Source organism: Hydra vulgaris, chromosome 12 (genome assembly GCF_038396675.1).
Source record: "Hydra vulgaris chromosome 12, alternate assembly HydraT2T_AEP".
Classification (NCBI taxonomy): domain Eukaryota; kingdom Metazoa; phylum Cnidaria; class Hydrozoa; order Anthoathecata; family Hydridae; genus Hydra; species Hydra vulgaris.
In genome coordinates this window covers 82,310,947-82,330,301 of record NC_088931.1, presented here as the reverse complement: position 1 = coordinate 82,330,301, position 19,355 = coordinate 82,310,947, and the positions used below count along the sequence as shown (strand labels likewise).

Sequence of the window (19,355 nt, the reverse complement as noted above, 5' to 3'; positions counted from 1 at the left end):
ATATTGAGTTGAGAGATGAGATATAGTTGATAAGAGATGAGATATAGTTATGATGTTAGATATAGATTGATGAGATATAGTTGAGATGAGATATAGTTGATGAGAGATGAGATATAGTTGAGAGTTGAGATATAGAGATGATGATATTGAGTTGAGAGATGATGATACTGAGATGATGGTAATGAGTTTTGCAATCATAAATAAATAATAAAGATAATAAATTTACTCATAGAAAAATCTATAAAAACAACTAAAAGAAATATTTTTCTTCTTCACCTTTCTATTCAACTATTCAAACCAAAACATAATCAGATGTGCAAGACTCAAATTATTATGTGCACTGCAATGGTTTGATTATATGTGCTTTTCATATTTTTAAAAAGCAGATAGATACGAGGTATTTACTGACTAAAAAATTTAATATTTAGTGAATGATGGGTTTAAAATTTCATTTGAAAAAATTTTTCATTATTTTGTGAAAATTGCCTTAAAAATATATTTTTTTAATTAAAAATAAAATTTAAAATCAACCAATTTAAATTTTGGCTTTTGGTATATTTTTTAACTAAAATCTTGTTTTTACCAAATTTAATTTTTTTTTTTAATTTTATTATTGGTTCAAATTAATTTTCTGGCCAAAATTTAAACCGAATTCTCGTGGATCACTAATTTATTAAGATTTTAAATTGTTTTTATAATTTGTATCAAGGACTTTTGTACTAATTATAATACTACTTATAATTTACAATTTAGTCATTCACAAATCTTGGTATAGTAAGTGGATTTAATGATGATGGAGATATTGAAGTTTCTTATCCTAGTGGGAACAGGTATCATAAAATTAAATTCTTTGGTAATTAAAAATCAGATTATGCTAGTATAAATAAATCCTCAAGTAGTGCATTTTAAAACAGTTTGGGGGAGCTTGTGTGCAGAATTTATTTTTATTTATTTTTCTATATTAAAATCTTTGATCAACACAAAAGAAACATTAAAAGATTTTTGTAAATAACAATTATTCTTTATTATTACTCATTATGTTTTTTTACACTTTCAAATCGGGTGAATGAAAGCTAAACACACTCACTTCTTGTGCTTATGGGCTCGCACATCAGAGCTAGACGTAAGACCTACAGAATGGATTTCAATTGATCAAAAGCACGCATTAGTCACAATAGACCTCAAGCCATCACTCTTAGCCAAATTAGATTTAATTACTAACTAGATTTTGCTGCCTAAAAAATGACACTTTTTTTTAACTAAAAATAAAAAATACGCGTTTTTACAAAGTTTTTTTAGTTTTTTATATCAATGTTTTTTTAGTTTTTTATATCAATGTTTTTTTATAAAGGAATTATTATTTTTGAAGTTTTTATATAATTTCGCTTCTTTTGAGACTCAACAAGACATACTTTTGAAAAACTTTTTTTTTATTATTATTATGGACATTAAATGTTTAAGGTTCTTGAGGCACCACTAAAGATATTTTTTATTAAAAAAAATTTTAAATCTAGTGTTATTTTATCATATAGTACACATTAAGGTGTGAGCTGCAGATATTTTTCAAAAATATTGTTTTTTGAACCACCCACAGTTCAGAAATTTAAGGTTTAAGTTTACTATCAAAGTACCCCAAACAAATTTTTATCATCAGAAAAATCTGAGAGGTATCATATTTTTAGAAAATTAAAATTGAAAATCTGCCAAAAAGTCATTTTAAAGGTAAAATTAAAAAATAAAATGCACATGTTCATATACTAACTTTTCAAGCTCTTTAATGTTGCTTTAGATAGGTTAAAAAACGTTACATCTGCTTGAAATTAGTTTAGAAACATAGTATGCCACACAGTGCCATGGCTAGAGCTATGAGCCCCCCCCCCTTCCCTAAAAAATCTTTTTAAATCTATAGTGCCCCAATTGTTTTAACAAAATTTTACTAGGTATTACTAATATATAATAACGTTATATAATAAATACCAAATAAAATATTTAAAAAATAAATTTTATTTACTAAAATTTTTTTTTAGACATTTCAACATGGTTTTAATATTGTTTCTGCTATATATGTTCAATGATTTATAAATTCTTTGAACTGAAGACTTTGGCAGTTCTTTTGCTCTTTTCCTTATGTTTTAAGCTATACTGTGAGACCGCAAACATGTTTATAACATTTTTTGCTTATTAAACTCTCCAAGAGAGGCCGCTCACACCAACAATTGCTTCCAGATAAGCAGTTAAAGCATGTACCTTCAAGGTAACTGTGAGCTGTTTACCTAAAAACTAAATAAACATACTTTTAAATTGTAAATCAATAACTTAGATTAAAATTTTTAAAGAATACTACAATTACCTCTCTAGTCTTGCGCATCCTTGTAACTTTGAGTAAAACTTCTAATCCAAACTGAATAGTTTGGGTCTAGTTCATAGCCAAAGACACCATGAACAGCCTTATTAAACTTTCTCATTGTTTCCAAGAAAGGGCACAGTTTAACAGGTATTATCAGCTAAAGTTGGTCACAACTTTTAGGTATTTCTCTACATGTGTTTTCTTCATATGTTCCTCTGTGGTACCTTTACTGAAGGCATCCAATGCTCATTACCCAATTGATAAATTTAGACCAAAGTTGCATTATAAATGATGCCATATGGATAACAAATCCCATCCCAAGGTGAAGTTCTGGTAAGGGAACATCTTTTATTATAGTTAAGGATTTATCCTCTATCTTGAGTAGACAAGGATTGATGACATTCTGAGTATATTGAGATAAGTTTTTTTATCCATTAATCACAAACAATAACTTTGGGATAAATGATAAAATTTGAATTTATTATAATGTGCTTTGTACTTGTTTATTAAAATACAGATACCCTATATTTATTCATAATTTTCAATGGATATCCTGCAGATGAATACTTTTTATAATGAACATTTAAAGACTAAAATGTTCTAAGCTCTCCAGAGCATATTATTGAATGAATAAAAACATATTATTGGGTGAAAAAAAATCCATTTCTTAAAATAGTACCTGCACCATATGTAGAATAATTATAAAACACATGGAAATTCTTAGCAAACTGCTATCTTATGCCCTGTCTTTCGTAGGGTCAAACAAATTTACTAAAATCCTCTACCTATATATATATATATATATATATATATATATATATATATATATATATATATATATATATATATATATATATATATATACATATATATATATATATATATATATATATATATATATGTACATATATACATATATATATATATATATGTATATATATGTATATATATGTATGTATATATATATATATATATATATATGTACATATATACATATATATATATGTATATATATGTACATATATATGTATATATGTATATATATGTATGTATATATATATATATATACACACACACACACACACACACACACACACACACACACACACACACACACACACACATATGAAGAGAGAGAGAGAAACTGTAGTATAAAGAGAAAGGACTGTAATATGTCATATTTATGATATATATTTATAATTTAATATATTATATACGCTTTTAAAACGATAATTAATAAAATTAAATAATTCTGTTATAAAATGGAATTAAAATAACATAGTTACCTAAATCTATCCCAGTTTTTACAAACATATATTTTGGATCCTGCTTTCTATATTTACATTACAAAATCCAAAAATTTTGTAATATCTTTAACGTAAACCAAGTCTCTTTTTATTTTATTTTATGATACCAAGTGTAACATGAATACATTTACCTCCTTAATATAATATAATTTAAAATAAGATAATTATTTAGAATAAGATAATTATTTATTAAAAGAATCTTTATCATTATTATTTTTAAGTATTTTTTTACCTGTTCTGAGAATAGTTTAAGTTCCTAAATTCTACTCTTGATCAGAGTATAAATTTCTTTTAAAATTCTACTCTTGATCAGAGTATAAATTTCTTTTAAAATTCTACTCTTGATCAGAGTATAAATTTCTTTTAAAATTCTACTCTTGATCAGAGTATAAATTTCTTTTAAAATTCTACCCTTGATCAGAGTATAAATTTCTTTTAAAATTCTACTCTTGATCAGAGTATAAATTTCTTTTAAAATTCTACCCTTGATCAGAGTATAAATTTCTTTTAAAATTCTACTCTTGATCAGAGTATAAATTTCTTTTAAAATTCTTCTCTTGATCAGAGTATAAATTTCTTTTAAAATTCTACTCTTGATCAGAGTATAAATTTCTTTTAAAATTCTACTCTTGATCAGAGTATAAATTTCTTTTAAAATTCTACTCTTGATCAGAGTATAAATTTCTTTTAAAATTCTACTCTTGATCAGAGTATAAATTTCTTTTAAAATTCTACTCTTGATCAGAGTATAAATTTCTTTTAAAATTCTTCTCTTGATCAGAGTATAAATTTCTTTTAAAATTCTACTCTTGATCAGAGTATAAATTTCTTTTAAAATTCTACTCTTGATCAGAGTATAAATTTCTTTTAAAATTCTACTCTTGATCAGAGTATAAATTTCTTTTAAAATTCTACTCTTGATCAGAGTATAAATTTCTTTTAAAATTCTACTCTTGATCAGAGTTTAAATTTCTTTTAAAATTCTACTCTTGATCAGAGTATAAATTTCTTTTAAAATTCTACTCTTGATCAGAGTATAAATTTCTTTTAAAATTCTACTCTTGATCAGAGTATAAATTTCTTTTAAAATTCTACTCTTGATCAGAGTATAAATTTCTTTTAAAATTCTACTCTTGATCAGAGTATAAATTTCTTTTAAAATTCTACTCTTGATCAGAGTATAAATTTCTTTTAAAATTCTACTCTTGATCAGAGTATAAATTTCTTTTAAAATTCTACTCTTGATCAGAGTATAAATTTCTTTTAAAATTCTACTCTTGATCAGAGTATAAATTTCTTTTAAAATTCTTCTCTTGATCAGAGTATAAATTTCTTTTAAAATTCTACTCTTGATCAGAGTATAAATTTCTTTTAAAATTCTACTCTTGATCAGAGTATAAATTTCTTTTAAAATTCTACTCTTGATCAGAGTATAAATTTCTTTTAAAATTCTACTCTTGATCAGAGTATAAATTTCTTTTAAAATTCTACTCTTGATCAGAGTTTAAATTTCTTTTAAAATTCTACTCTTGATCAGAGTATAAATTTCTTTTAAAATTCTACTCTTGATCAGAGTATAAATTTCTTTTAAAATTCTACTCTTGATCAGAGTATAAATTTCTTTTAAAATTCTACTCTTGATCAGAGTATAAATTTCTTTTAAAATTCTACTCTTGATCAGAGTATAAATTTCTTTTAAAATTCTTCTCTTGATCAGAGTATAAATTTCTTTTAAAATTCTACTCTTGATCAGAGTATAAATTTCTTTTAAAATTCTACTCTTGATCAGAGTATAAATTTCTTTTAAAATTCTACTCTTGATCAGAGTTTAAATTTCTTTTAAAATTCTACTCTTGATCAGAGTATAAATTTCTTTTAAAATTCTACTCTTGATCAGAGTATAAATTTCTTTTAAAATTCTACTCTTGATCAGAGTATAAATTTCTTTTAAAATTCTACTCTTGATCAGAGTTTAAATTTCTTTTAAAATTCTACTCTTGATCAGAGTATAAATTTCTTTTAAAATTCTACTCTTGATCAGAGTATAAATTTCTTTTAAAATTCTACTCTTGATCAGAGTATAAATTTCTTTTAAAATTCTACTCTTGATCAGAGTATAAATTTCTTTTAAAATTCTACTCTTGATCAGAGTATAAATTTCTTTTAAAATTCTTCTCTTGATCAGAGTATAAATTTCTTTTAAAATTCTTCTCTTGATCAGAGTATAAATTTCTTTTAAAATTCTTCTCTTGATCAGAGTATAAATTTCTTTTAAAATTCTTCTCTTGATCAGAGTATAAATTTCTTTTAAAATTCTACTCTTGATCAGAGTATAAATTTCTTTTAAAATTCTACTCTTGATCAGAGTATAAATTTCTTTTAAAATTCTACTCTTGATCAGAGTATAAATTTCTTTTAAAATTCTACTCTTGATCAGAGTATAAATTTCTTTTAAAATTCTACTCTTGATCAGAGTATAAATTTCTTTTAAAATTCTACTCTTGATCAGAGTATAAATTTCTTTTAAAATTCTACTCTTGATCAGAGTATAAATTTCTTTTAAAATTCTTCTCTTGATCAGAGTATAAATTTCTTTTAAAATTCTACTCTTGATCAGAGTTTAAATTTCTTTTAAAATTCTACTCTTGATCAGAGTATAAATTTCTTTTAAAATTCTACTCTTGATCAGAGTATAAATTTCTTTTAAAATTCTACTCTTGATCAGAGTATAAATTTCTTTTAAAATTCTACTCTTGATCAGAGTATAAATTTCTTTTAAAATTCTACTCTTGATCAGAGAATAAATTTCTTTTAAAATTCTACTCTTGATCAGAGTATAAATTTCTTTTAAAATTCTACTCTTGATCAGAGTATAAATTTCTTTTAAAATTCTACTCTTGATCAGAGTTTAAATTTCTTTTAAAATTCTACTCTTGATCAGAGTATAAATTTCTTTTAAAATTCTACTCTTGATCAGAGGATAAATTTCTTTTAAAATTCTACTCTTGATCAGAGTATAAATTTCTTTTAAAATTCTACTCTTGATCAGAGTATAAATTTCTTTTAAAATTCTACTCTTGATCAGAGTATAAATTTCTTTTAAAATTCTACTCTTGATCAGAGTATAAATTTCTTTTAAAATTCTACTCTTGATCAGAGTATATATTTCTTTTAAAATTCTTCTCTTGATCAGAGTATAAATTTCTTTTAAAATTCTTCTCTTGATCAGAGTATAAATTTCTTTTAAAATTCTACTCTTGATCAGAGTATAAATTTCTTTTAAAATTCTACTCTTGATCAGAGTATAAATTTCTTTTAAAATTCTACTCTTGATCAGAGTATAAATTTCTTTTAAAATTCTACTCTTGATCAGAGTATAAATTTCTTTTAAAATTCTACTCTTGATCAGAGTATAAATTTCTTTTAAAATTCTACTCTTGATCAGAGTATAAATTTCTTTTAAAATTCTACTCTTGATCAGAGTATAAATTTCTTTTAAAATTCTACTCTTGATCAGAGTATAAATTTCTTTTAAAATTCTACTCTTGATCAGAGTATAAATTTCTTTTAAAATTCTACTCTTGATCAGAGTATAAATTTCTTTTAAAATTCTACTCTTGATCAGAGTATAAATTTCTTTTAAAATTCTACTCTTGATCAGAGTATAAATTTCTTTTAAAATTCTTCTCTTGATCAGAGTATAAATTTCTTTTAAAATTCTACTCTTGATCAGAGTATAAATTTCTTTTAAAATTCTACTCTTGATCAGAGTATAAATTTCTTTTAAAATTCTACTCTTGATCAGAGTATAAATTTCTTTTAAAATTCTACTCTTGATCAGAGTATAAATTTCTTTTAAAATTCTACTCTTGATCAGAGTTTAAATTTCTTTTAAAATTCTACTCTTGATCAGAGTATAAATTTCTTTTAAAATTCTACTCTTGATCAGAGTATAAATTTCTTTTAAAATTCTACTCTTGATCAGAGTATAAATTTCTTTTTAAAATTCTACTCTTGATCAGAGTATAAATTTCTTTTAAAATTCTACTCTTGATCAGAGTTTAAATTTCTTTTAAAATTCTACTCTTGATCAGAGTATAAATTTCTTTTAAAATTCTACTCTTGATCAGAGTATAAATTTCTTTTAAAATTCTACTCTTGATCAGAGTATAAATTTCTTTTAAAATTCTACTCTTGATCAGAGTATATATTTCTTTTAAAATTCTTCTCTTGATCAGAGTATAAATTTCTTTTAAAATTCTACTCTTGATCAGAGTATAAATTTCTTTTAAAATTCTACTCTTGATCAGAGTATAAATTTCTTTTAAAATTTTACTCTTGATCAGAGTATAAATTTCTTTTAAAATTCTACTCTTGATCAGAGTATATATTTCTTTTAAAATTCTTCTCTTGATCAGAGTATAAATTTCTTTTAAAATTCTTCTCTTGATCAGAGTATAAATTTCTTTTAAAATTCTACTCTTGATCAGAGTATAAATTTCTTTTAAAATTCTTCTCTTGATCAGAGTATAAATTTCTTTTAAAATTCTACTCTTGATCAGAGTATAAATTTCTTTTAAAATTCTACTCTTGATCAGAGTATAAATTTCTTTTAAAATTCTACTCTTGATCAGAGTATAAATTTCTTTTAAAATTCTACTCTTGATCAGAGTATAAATTTCTTTTAAAATTCTACTCTTGATCAGAGTATAAATTTCTTTTAAAATTCTACTCTTGATCAGAGTATAAATTTCTTTTAAAATTCTACTCTTGATCAGAGTATAAATTTCTTTTAAAATTCTACTCTTGATCAGAGAATAAATTTCTTTTAAAAGAAATGAAGCTACTTGTTCCTTTACTTTTTTAGAAACTTTAGAAATTTTGCTCTCAACAAGATTTTTGTTAGTCCTATAAGGTGAGCATATGTGGGATTTACCTAGCAATTTCACATAAGCATGTTTGGCAAAGTTTCAGTGTTGAACTAGATCCCTGTTTTATAACTTTACTAAAAAATTTATTTCCTCCTAGACTGCACGTACTGCATAATATTGAGCAGTCTCTAGAAGTTTTTAAGCTAAATAAATCAGTTTTCACTCAAGAGTAACTGAGCCTGAAACACGTTTTACAGAGATATAAGTTTTTTTTACAACCTGGGCATAATCCTGTAGGTTAGGTGGAAACTTTCAGTGAATACTCAGACTTACAGAAAACTTGAACTAGACCTTGCAAATTTTATTCCATGGAATGCATTTGTTTGTTTTTTTTCAAGACAGCAACCGCAGATGATCTTTTGAAAAAGTTTATGATCTCGTTTAAAATTATATTCTCCACTCTTTTTAGAGTGCAGAGGAGCCATAGTGTTTAATATATTAAATAGCTAAAATGAAAAAAAAATTGTATGATATAAAGTACAAAAAATTTCTCAAAAAATGTTTTTTCAATAATTAGAGTAGATGTTAATGTACAAATACAAAACTAAAGTGATTGAAACTAAAGTGATTGAAACTCAAGTGCTTGAGTTAAGTTAGTATATGGACATTTTATTTATTATATTTTAAACTTCTGTCTATGTTTTAAGTTTTGAAAAGAAAAAAAAAAGAAGACTTTTTTGACATATTTTCACTGTCAATTTTCTAAAAATAGATTTTCAGATTTTTTTGAAGATGGAAATGAGGTGTCCAGACATCTATATTTTATATTTTTATTAACTTTTTTGGGGTATTCTGATAGTAAACTTAAACCTTAAATTTCTTAACTATGCACCCTAATGGTCTCGTTATGTTTCTATCCACTTTCAAAGCGGATGAATATAAAGCTAAACACAAATTATTACCAAGATAAAAATGTGCAAAAATGAATGATAAAATATACTTTAAATTCACACACTGTGTATGTGAATTTAATTCACTCTTTGTATTACACTTAAAAAATTTACAAAATTTGTTCAACATAAAATTAGAATCTTGCAAACAACATTTTTGGTTCCAAAATGTTTAGCTTTCTAGAGATCATTTATTGGCAACACCTACACCTACTGTCTCATTTTGCCTAACATATTGGGGCAAAAGAAGAAAAATTACAAAGACAAAGGTAAACAAACCAGATTTTAAAAAAGAGTTAAAAGATAAATCATTTTTATAGTAAGACATTTTCTACAACTCTATTGACACCACGTAAATCACACTGCCACTAATTATATAAATAACAAATGGCTGCAACTAATGTGAGGTATGAGTTGCAAAAACAAGCTGCAACTAATGTGAGGTTAATATAATTACTATTCCATTTTTTTTAGCAAAACCCAAAAAACTAACATTCTTTGCACTTGGTAATACGAACACTTTAAATTAGCTCAAAAAAATAACTTTAAGTAAAAAAATACCAATCTGACAATTTGAACTAATTTTTGGAATATAATGTTCGTTATTAACAAAACTTATCATTAAAAGATCAAGTTTTAAACCACTTTTGTTTCTTTTGTTCTAAAATCAAAAGAATCTTTTAGTAGCTCTTTTGTGTTTTGCGTGTGTTTTATAAACTCTATGAAAAGATCAATATATTATGTATGTTATAAATATAAAGTATTTTTTATTTATACAATATTTATACAACATTATACAATATACTATATTTTACTCTATATGTAATATTATATATAATATAAAGTTTTTTCAGTAATTTAGGTCTTGGTTTTTTTATAAAAATACCAAAACTTGTTCTCTTGTTAAAAAGTGAAGTCTTCTATTATTATTTCAAGCAACAAAGAAAAATCTTTATTTACATTTTTTTGTTTGTGAAAAGATGTGGTTGCTATCTAGTCTATTAAAATTACTCAATTGAAATAACTTTGAAGATTTCAACTTTGCAAAAAAAACTGTATGCAATCTTTCTTATAGGAGACATCAAAGACAAATGTTTCCAACCAGCAGAGAGAAAACAAATAATTCAAGTTGTTAAAAAACATCATCGTAGCTTCAAAGTATATTACACAAAAAGTTTAATTGAAATAAATTTTTAGCAAACCAAAAAATACTTTTTTTGCAATGTAATTAATTGTAAATTTATCAATATTTGAATTTTTTGTGGGTTATGTACAAATAGTTTTAAATTAGCCAAGTTTTGCAGAATTATTTTTAGGTCTTAAATGAAGTTTTGCAGAATTATTTTTAGGTCTTAAATGAAGTTTTGCAGAATTATTTTTAGGTCTTAAATGAAGTTTTGCAGAATTATTTTTAGGTCTTAAATGAAGTTTTGCAGAATTATTTTTAGGTCTTAAATGAAGTTTTGCAGAATTATTTTTAGGTCTTAAATGAAGTTTTGCAGAATTATTTTTAGGTCTTAAATGAAGTTTTGCAGAATTATTTTTAGGTCTTAAATGAAGTTTTGCAGAATTATTTTTAGGTCTTAAATGAAGATGTTGCATTAACCTCTCTGAGAAAGAAAAATAATAATTAATGTTATGCAATACTTGGGCAACCTTTTACTCAACTTTCCAATGTCTTGTGTAGGATTGAAAAGTTATCCTAAATTCTTAATTTTTGGTTTAAATATTTTGGGATAAAAATTAAACAGAATGTTCAAGATTTTTTTATAAGAAAATAAATTTTATTTTAAATATTTTTAAAAAGAATTTTCAACTTTATAAAAGAAAGAAGAAAAAAAAAGAATGAAAATATAACTGAAAACTAATGCTTATTGTTGATTGTTAAACGTACTTTTCTAAACCCTATTTTTTTAAAAATAATTTTTTTTTTTTAAATAAACCCTATTTTTTTTTTAAATAAACCCTATTTTTTTTAAATATACTTTTTTTTTTAAATAAACCCTTTTTTTTAAAAATAAACCATATATTTTTAAATAAACCCTATTTTTTTGATTAAACATTTGTTTAGAAACATTTGTTTACAAACATCTTTTTTTTGCTATTAAACAGAAAAAAGTTTTAAAGTTTATTAGTTTTCTATTAAAAGTTATGAAAGACAAAAAAAATTATAGTGGTGACATTTCTAAGTTCTCCATTTACAAAAACCTCCCTATTTGATGTAGAATTTTTTTTGTTTTTTTGTTGTGTTTTTTTATAAGAAAAGAGAGGTTTTTACCATTAATTATAAAGTTCTTTGGGTTTAAGTTAAGGATGTAATAGAGGTGTAACAGGGTGTATTAAAGGTGTAAAATCCTTTGTTTAGATTACATTTGTATACTCTAAATGTATTTGTTATACATACTCTGAAACATTTTCCTTTTAGATGGACATTTAATCCATTTGTTTTTGAAACCAGAAAAACAATTTCTGTAACAAAAAAAATAAAGTCATTTGATGTTAAATCGAATTCAGCTTCACAAGATTATCCAGTTGAAACTATATCTCAGGTGGTTGGATACTGGAAACCTGGTGATTTTGTGGAAGTAATGATTGATCCAAAATCTTTGAAAAAATTTCAAGTTGGTCATGGTGGATGGGACAACAGTATGCAAGAAGTAAATTTTTTTTTATGTTTATGAAATATATCACTTGGTTAAAGAAAAATATTTATTATTTCTTAGTCTTCTTAATTTCCATTTTAATAATGTACTTGAAATAAAATTTTAATACAGTTAGCAATACAAAAGCAATATAAAATAAAAATTTTTAAATTATAAAAATTATAAATAATATTTAATTGAATAAAGTGTAAAAAATTCATATTTTACATGATATATGATTTTTATATATTTTATTAACTAAAAATATTCAAATCGATTTATTTAAAGTGTAAATTGAAATATTTTCATGAAACATCACAGTTTTTTTATTACAGGCACCAGGTAAAATTTCTGCTATTGAAACCTAATACTTATTGAGATAAAAATTTATGCGATGAGTTACCTAATCAAAGTTTCTATAATTTTTTAACATTTTATATAATTTATGCTTTTCTGTCATGCCTTAAAATCTAATAACAAGGTCTAAGTACCTTTAATGGGATATTCAGGGTGTCAGATCAGGGTAATTAGGCAAAAGTCAGGGAATTTAGATGTCTTCAAAAAATCAGGGGAAAATCAGGGAAGTTAGGTCAAATTTTAGAAAAATCAGGGGAAAAACCAGGGTTTTTATTACTTATCTTATTTTAGAAGGTCTTTAATTATGAGTCTTTTTTTTTGTAACAGTTTAAATCTAAGAAAATATTTTTTTAGCTTGATTAGTAGCTTTTAGTTACTAACTAGTACTAATTAGTAGCTAACTATTTGATGTTATTCAGTTGATTTTCTTTTCTTTAGACTAGAACAAGTTTAGGTAAATTAAATAATGAACAAGATCATAATAGAGAAAATAAAGACAAGAAAAAAGAAAGACAAAATTGGATAAATTTTGGAATAGCTCCTCATTTTCAATCAGTTCTTATTAGAGATATAGATAAGCCAAGCTTTTAGGCTGTTTCTTTCGATGAAAGTCTTAACTCAGTTGTTCAAATGGGGCAGATGGATCTTGTTGTTAATTATTGGGATAGTGTTTTAAACTGTGCTTGTACTCATTGCCTAGGCTCAACCTTTATTGGACATAGTTGAAGTAGAAATCTCTTGGATAATTTTTTATTGGGTTTGAAATCTTTGAATAAAACTAAACTTATTAAAGTATCTATGGATGACCTAAATGCAAATTGGGCCTTCTACTCTGAATAGAAAACTATTGTGCCAAAAATGACATTACCAAACTAATTCCAACTGGATCTTGTGGTCTTCATTTGATTCACCTATCATCCAAAACCGGGGAAAACAAAACAGACCAGGGCATCAAAAAGATTTTAAAAGCCCTTTATAAACTCTCCCATGATCCTCCTGCCAGGCGGGAAGGCTTTACTGTTGTGATTGAAAGTAATCAATTTCCTCTTCCTTTTGTGGTACTTGATGGAGTGATGATGAAAAGGTGACTGTTAATATTTGGGAGAGCATTTGTAAAATATGTAGGTTTTGAGAATCTCTACCAAAGAGTAAGCAGCCTTTGTGCATGAGTGACTAAATCTTTTTATCTGCTACTAAGGATCCTTTAATTTTAGCAAAATTTTATTTCTTTGCTCATATAGCTCATAATATGCAATCCTTTTTAACCATATATCAATATGCTAAACCTATGATGACATTTTTATATGACGACCTTTATCGACTATTAAAAGAGATGATGTCAAAGTTCATTATAGCTGATATTTTAGATCAATTTAAAACTGCAAATAGCTTTTGCAAATTGGATTTTACAAAAGAAAAAAACTATTTAAAAAAGCCAGATATTGGATGTGGTGCCAGCACTGTTATAAAGAATAAAAAATCAAATCTTGAAATCGCTACAAAAGATATTTATGCTTTCAACTACAGTTGCATGTTTTCTACAGTAGTTGACATGTAAGTTTGTGGAAATATTGTCTTTGAAATATGCCATTGTGTAAAATGTAAAATGTATCGACCCAGAAATAATGTGCAATAAAAAAATGGCAAAGGAAAGGATAAGTGATTTGGTTGATAACTTGATTTAATTGCATTGGGTTACCCCAAAAGGTGGGGATGAGGTAAATACCGAATTCAAGAGATATTTAGAAAAGATTGTTTCTAAAAGTAAAAAAACACTAAAAAGTGATTCAGAAGCAATTCTTGTGAAAGCTGCAAATGATGCTGAAAAAGCTCATATTTATGCTATTAAAGCAAAAGTTATTCTTGAAGAGAGGAAAAAGAAGAAAGAAGAGATTAAAAAATTAGATAAAACAATTGAATTATTATTTAAGAAAAATAAAGAACTTTTAAATTTTAAATATTAGTTTATTATTATTTATATGCAATAAAATCTAAACTTATATAAATACTTAAAAAGCATATTATATAAGATATTATTTATTTTTGAAAAGATTTTTAGTATCTAGTTGGAAATACTTTTTTAATCTTTTTAACAAGAAATAAAAATTTTGTTTAAAATTTTATTGTTCTTTCAGTATTATTTTTTCTGAACCATTTGGTATGTTCATCTTTTAAATATATATTGATTTTAGCTTTATATTTTACTTTTACATTACTTGTGTAATTCAGTTTATTTTGTTCTGAATGCTTTTTATCAAATCAGTTTATAGAGTCAATAAAAACATACCATTTTTACATTTAACTTTGATTAAATTTTAAATGTACTTTAATAACAATAGTAACAAGACAACATACTAACAATACTTTGATAAATGTAATATATGCATTACTTATAACTTTACATGATTTTTCCATGTATTATTCCCCAATCCTTTTTAAGTCTGGAAAAGCTCATAAAAACTAAAATAAAAATCAGGAAAAAGAGGTTGACGATTAGGGAAAAGAGATCCATGATTAGGGAAAAATCAGGGAAATCCATCATAAGATTTCGGCAGACACCCTGGATATTGTAATCAATTTTTCCTGCCTCCTTTAATGGAACCCTATTATCGTTTTTTTTCCCGCTCCTCTAATAGAATACTGTTGTCATATCTTTCCTAGCTTTTTTAATGTAATACATTAAACACATAATAAGATGTTGAAAATAACATTACTCTTCTATATTAGAAGATTTTTTATTTTTGTGTTTTTTTTTAAATATAGATATTCATTTTTATAATAACGCAGTAGTAGTGTAGTGGTAGAGCGCTCCCTTCATGAGCAAGAAGTTCCAAGTTCAATCCTTACCACATCTCTGATAGTACCACGCTTAACCTATTTCTCCATGCAGCCTTGTTTTTCAAGGTTTGTGTTGCAGAGTTAAAGAGTTGAGAGATGGTTATAACCAAAATAAAGTAGCCTCTTCGACTGTAGTGGCCCTCTCAGCTTTGGGGAAGTGAATTACATTTAAAAAAAAATATTAAAAAATAAATTTGCTTTTCTTTGTCTGTATAAATCATTAAATTTTAAAACATTTATTTACTTTTTCTTTGAAAATAAATAGGTGTCCTTTATTTATCCCAAAATTTATAACCTTCTGCAATTCGCTTGTCAAATAGAAAAAAAAGTTTTTCTTGTTGCAAAATATAGTTTAAGTTATTAGATATAAAGCAAACAAAAGTATCATGGTTTTTTATGTGTTTTTTTACAAAGATTTGTTTTTAACTATTAAGAGATTATTTTTTTTTAATATTTTTTTTAGGCATTAGAAAATGTTGGTACTGTCATAGGTTATGACGAAGATGATAATATAGAAGTTTCCTACCCAAGTGGAAACAGGTATTTTTATTTTTGTTTGCTCAGTTACTTAGAAATTTCACCCCTATTGGTTTTTCAATAAAAGGCATTTTTTTTATGCCTAAATTTACATCATACAAATAAAATTTTGTACATACAAATAAAATTTTGTACATAAGAATAAAATTTCGTACATAAAAATAAAATTTTGTACATAAAAATAAAATTTTCTAAAGAATCAGAAAAAATGTGAGTCAAAAAATCTTGAATAATTATTGTCCTAATATAAAGTTTTCAATTTCTCTTTTGTCTTAATGACTGCAAGATCTTTTAAAATACTTATATTCACTCAAACATTAATATGTCTCAGCAAAAGATTAAAATTAAGAATACTAGATGATAGAGGGTGGCCAGTGGTCCTTGAAAACCTGGAAATGTTCTGGAATTTGAAAGGTCCTGGAAAAACACCCCTTTTAGCAATAAATCCTGGAAATCCTGGAAAACTTTTTTTTGAATTAGTTCAATATTTTGTTATCATGTTTTTGTCTTCTACAGAAATATTATTAATATTGCATAGATTTCTACTGAATTTATGTATTTTCTGAAATGCAAAAAAAAAAATTTGTTTACTGTTACTATAACATCTACTCACTATTTATAAACTATAATATATAACTAATATAATGCCTAAGACAAAGAACTGTCATTTTGAAACAGAATTTCTATACAACAAAAAATATTCTTCTTGGGTAAAATTTTGTACTTCAAATTCTTAAAAAGCAAGATGTATTTGGTACAGAATGGATATTGATACTTCTAACATGGAAGTATCTGCCTTGGATTCTCATGCAACTGGTAAGAAGCATAAATTTAATGCAAAGATACATAATGCAGCAGATATATTATTTACTGGTAGTTTATAAGTTTTTTTACTTTTATTTAAATAAATGTTCCTGAAAACTTGTAGGAAATTAATTGGCTGTGTTCTTTACAAGATAAAATAATCTGGCAGCGAAGCAGCTATCAGCGACATAAAAGTAACATAAAAGTTTTCCTAATTCAAAAAAATATATAAGCTATAAATCAGCACAGCCTACTATTAAGGATCTTTAATCTTCAGCTCTAGTTACCATGACAGAAATAATATGGACCTTGAATGTAGTAATGTCACATTTTTCTTTAAGATTGTGCTTAAAATTTAAATGAAATATTCAAATTCATATTCTCTGACAGCACAATAACATCAAAGTTTGCATTAAGCAAAACAAAATGTGTTTACCTTATTAATTTTGGATTAGTACCATATTATCGAGACCAGCTTTTTTCTGATGTCAGAGCATCACCAATCTTTGTTTTGTCATATGATGAGAGTATAAATGTTATCTTCATAAATGAACAAATGGATTTTGGAATTAGATACTGGGATTTAAGTTTTGGTGTTATAAGCTAGATATATTGACTCAAAGTTCCTCAGATGCCCTAATTCATAGAATTTATTTGACAAACTCATTGAAGCAACAGAAGTGTTTGATCTTGGAAAACTTATTCAAGTATCAATGGATGGTCCTAATGTTAGTTAGGAGGTTCTGCAAATGTTAGATAAACATAGACAGGAAAAAGAATATTGTAGTATAGTTAATATGAGGAGTTGCAGTTTGTACATTGTTCATGGTGCCTTACAGACAGCAGTAAATTATATATATATATATATATATATATATATATATATATATATATATATATATATATATGTATATATATATATATATATATATATATATATATGTATATATATATATATATGTATATATATATATACACACACATATATATGCAAATAAATTAAGAGTAAGTTAGCTTTAATTATTTATTTATTATTATGTTACAGTTATTGTGTCACTCGCTGGGTAGAAGATGAATCTGTAGCTTCTAAAAGAATTGTTGTATGGCCGAACATGGTTAAAATTATAAAATATTGGGAATCAGTGTACAAAAGCAGATGTCCCAAAATTATCACCTATAAAGCTCTTTTAGATCATTTAGATCACTTATAAAGCTCTTATAGATCATCTTGACAAGTTTGTACCTTTGCAAATGCAGTTTTTTAAAGATCTTGCTAAAAAATTAAAAGCATTCCTAGTTCTATTTCAAACAGACAGACTTATGGTGGCATTTTTATCAAACAGCTTAGAAAATATGTTGAGAAAAATTTGCTGAAAATAATTCATAAACTAAACTTTTTAAAAGAAACTGCAGCAGCATTTAGTTTAACAAAGATTGAAGTAGACTAAATTGACGTAGGAACAGCACTGAAACAGATGCTATCATTGTAAACCAGAAGAGAAATTAGAGTTTAAGAAAGAATGTAGACAGATTATCATTATGTTATTTCAAAAATTACAAGAAAGATGCCCATTAAAGTATTCTTTAGTGAAGAATGCTTCATCTTTGTCCCCAAATGAAATGGTTCAAAACAAAGAAGTATTCACTCTGAAATTCAAGGGTCTTGCTGAGAGATTAAGTGCATTAAAATGGCATTCAACTGGTGATGCAGATGATGTAAAATAACAGTATGATGAATTTGTTGGTGCAGAATGTGTTCAATTTAGAGAAAAATTTGAGTCCTTTATGGAATTAACTGATTCTGTTGATAAATTTCTTGATGTCTATTTGCACAGAACTCAAAAGTATTCAACATTGTGGAAAGTCTGTGTTATCATTTTTATTTTATCTCACGGCCAATCTTCAATAGAACAAGGATTCAGTGTTAACAAGCCGTTATTAGTAGAGAATCTACAAGAGAGATCTCTTGTATCCCAAAGAATAGTTTATGACCAAATCAATTCCCATGACATTGTTATTCATCAGTATGAGGTTCCCAGTGATCTTTTAAAAAGGGCCAAGAATAGATCCCTGGGCAATTCTGCAAGTAATGTTTAAAAGTCTGGTACAGGTTTAGTTATAATATAAACCTTGTTTACAATTATTTTGATAGGAAAAAAACCATTTAAAATCATTATTTATTCCATAACTAAGTTTTTAAAAAGAATATCATGGTCCACAGGATTAAAAGCCCTTAAAGCATTTAAAGTCAATAAAAACTCCAAAAGTATAGTAGTTGCATTCTAACCCATTTAAAATTTCCTTAACTATTTCCTTAACTAATTTAACTACTGTAATCTCTGTCGAGTGACCATTTCTATATCCATACTGGTTATTATTAAGAATTTTATGATTTATAAAGTAGTTGTAAAGTATATTATGCATTATTTGTTCTAGAATTTTTGAAAAATAGGGGAGAAAGGTCTATAGTTATAAAATGTTTAAATATTACTGTCTTTAAATATTGACCCACTCTTGCTACTTTCAACAGATTGAACACGTTTAAATGAAATATTACAAATAAAAAGTAAGTGATGCTCAATAAAATCAAAAGCTTTTTTAACAACCTTATGGCTGAAATCATCGAGACCTGTATTTTTAATTGGATTTTCTTTTCAAATTTCATTCTAAAGTTCATCAGGAGATACCTCAAACTCATCAAG

At 25.3% G+C, this 19,355-nt stretch overlaps 1 protein-coding gene across 1 annotated transcript in view; it reads left to right on the top strand.

The window, feature by feature from the left end:
- The window catches only part of LOC100198632 (E3 ubiquitin-protein ligase MIB1), a 45,793-nt gene that overhangs the window by 7,959 nt on the left and 18,479 nt on the right, over positions 1-19,355 (top strand). The window contains exons 2-4 of the mRNA XM_065814674.1: positions 754-830; positions 11,901-12,132; positions 15,776-15,852. Coding sequence (XP_065670746.1) covers positions 754-830; positions 11,901-12,132; positions 15,776-15,852 — 386 coding nt within the window. The remainder of the gene's footprint in view (positions 1-753; positions 831-11,900; positions 12,133-15,775; positions 15,853-19,355) is intronic.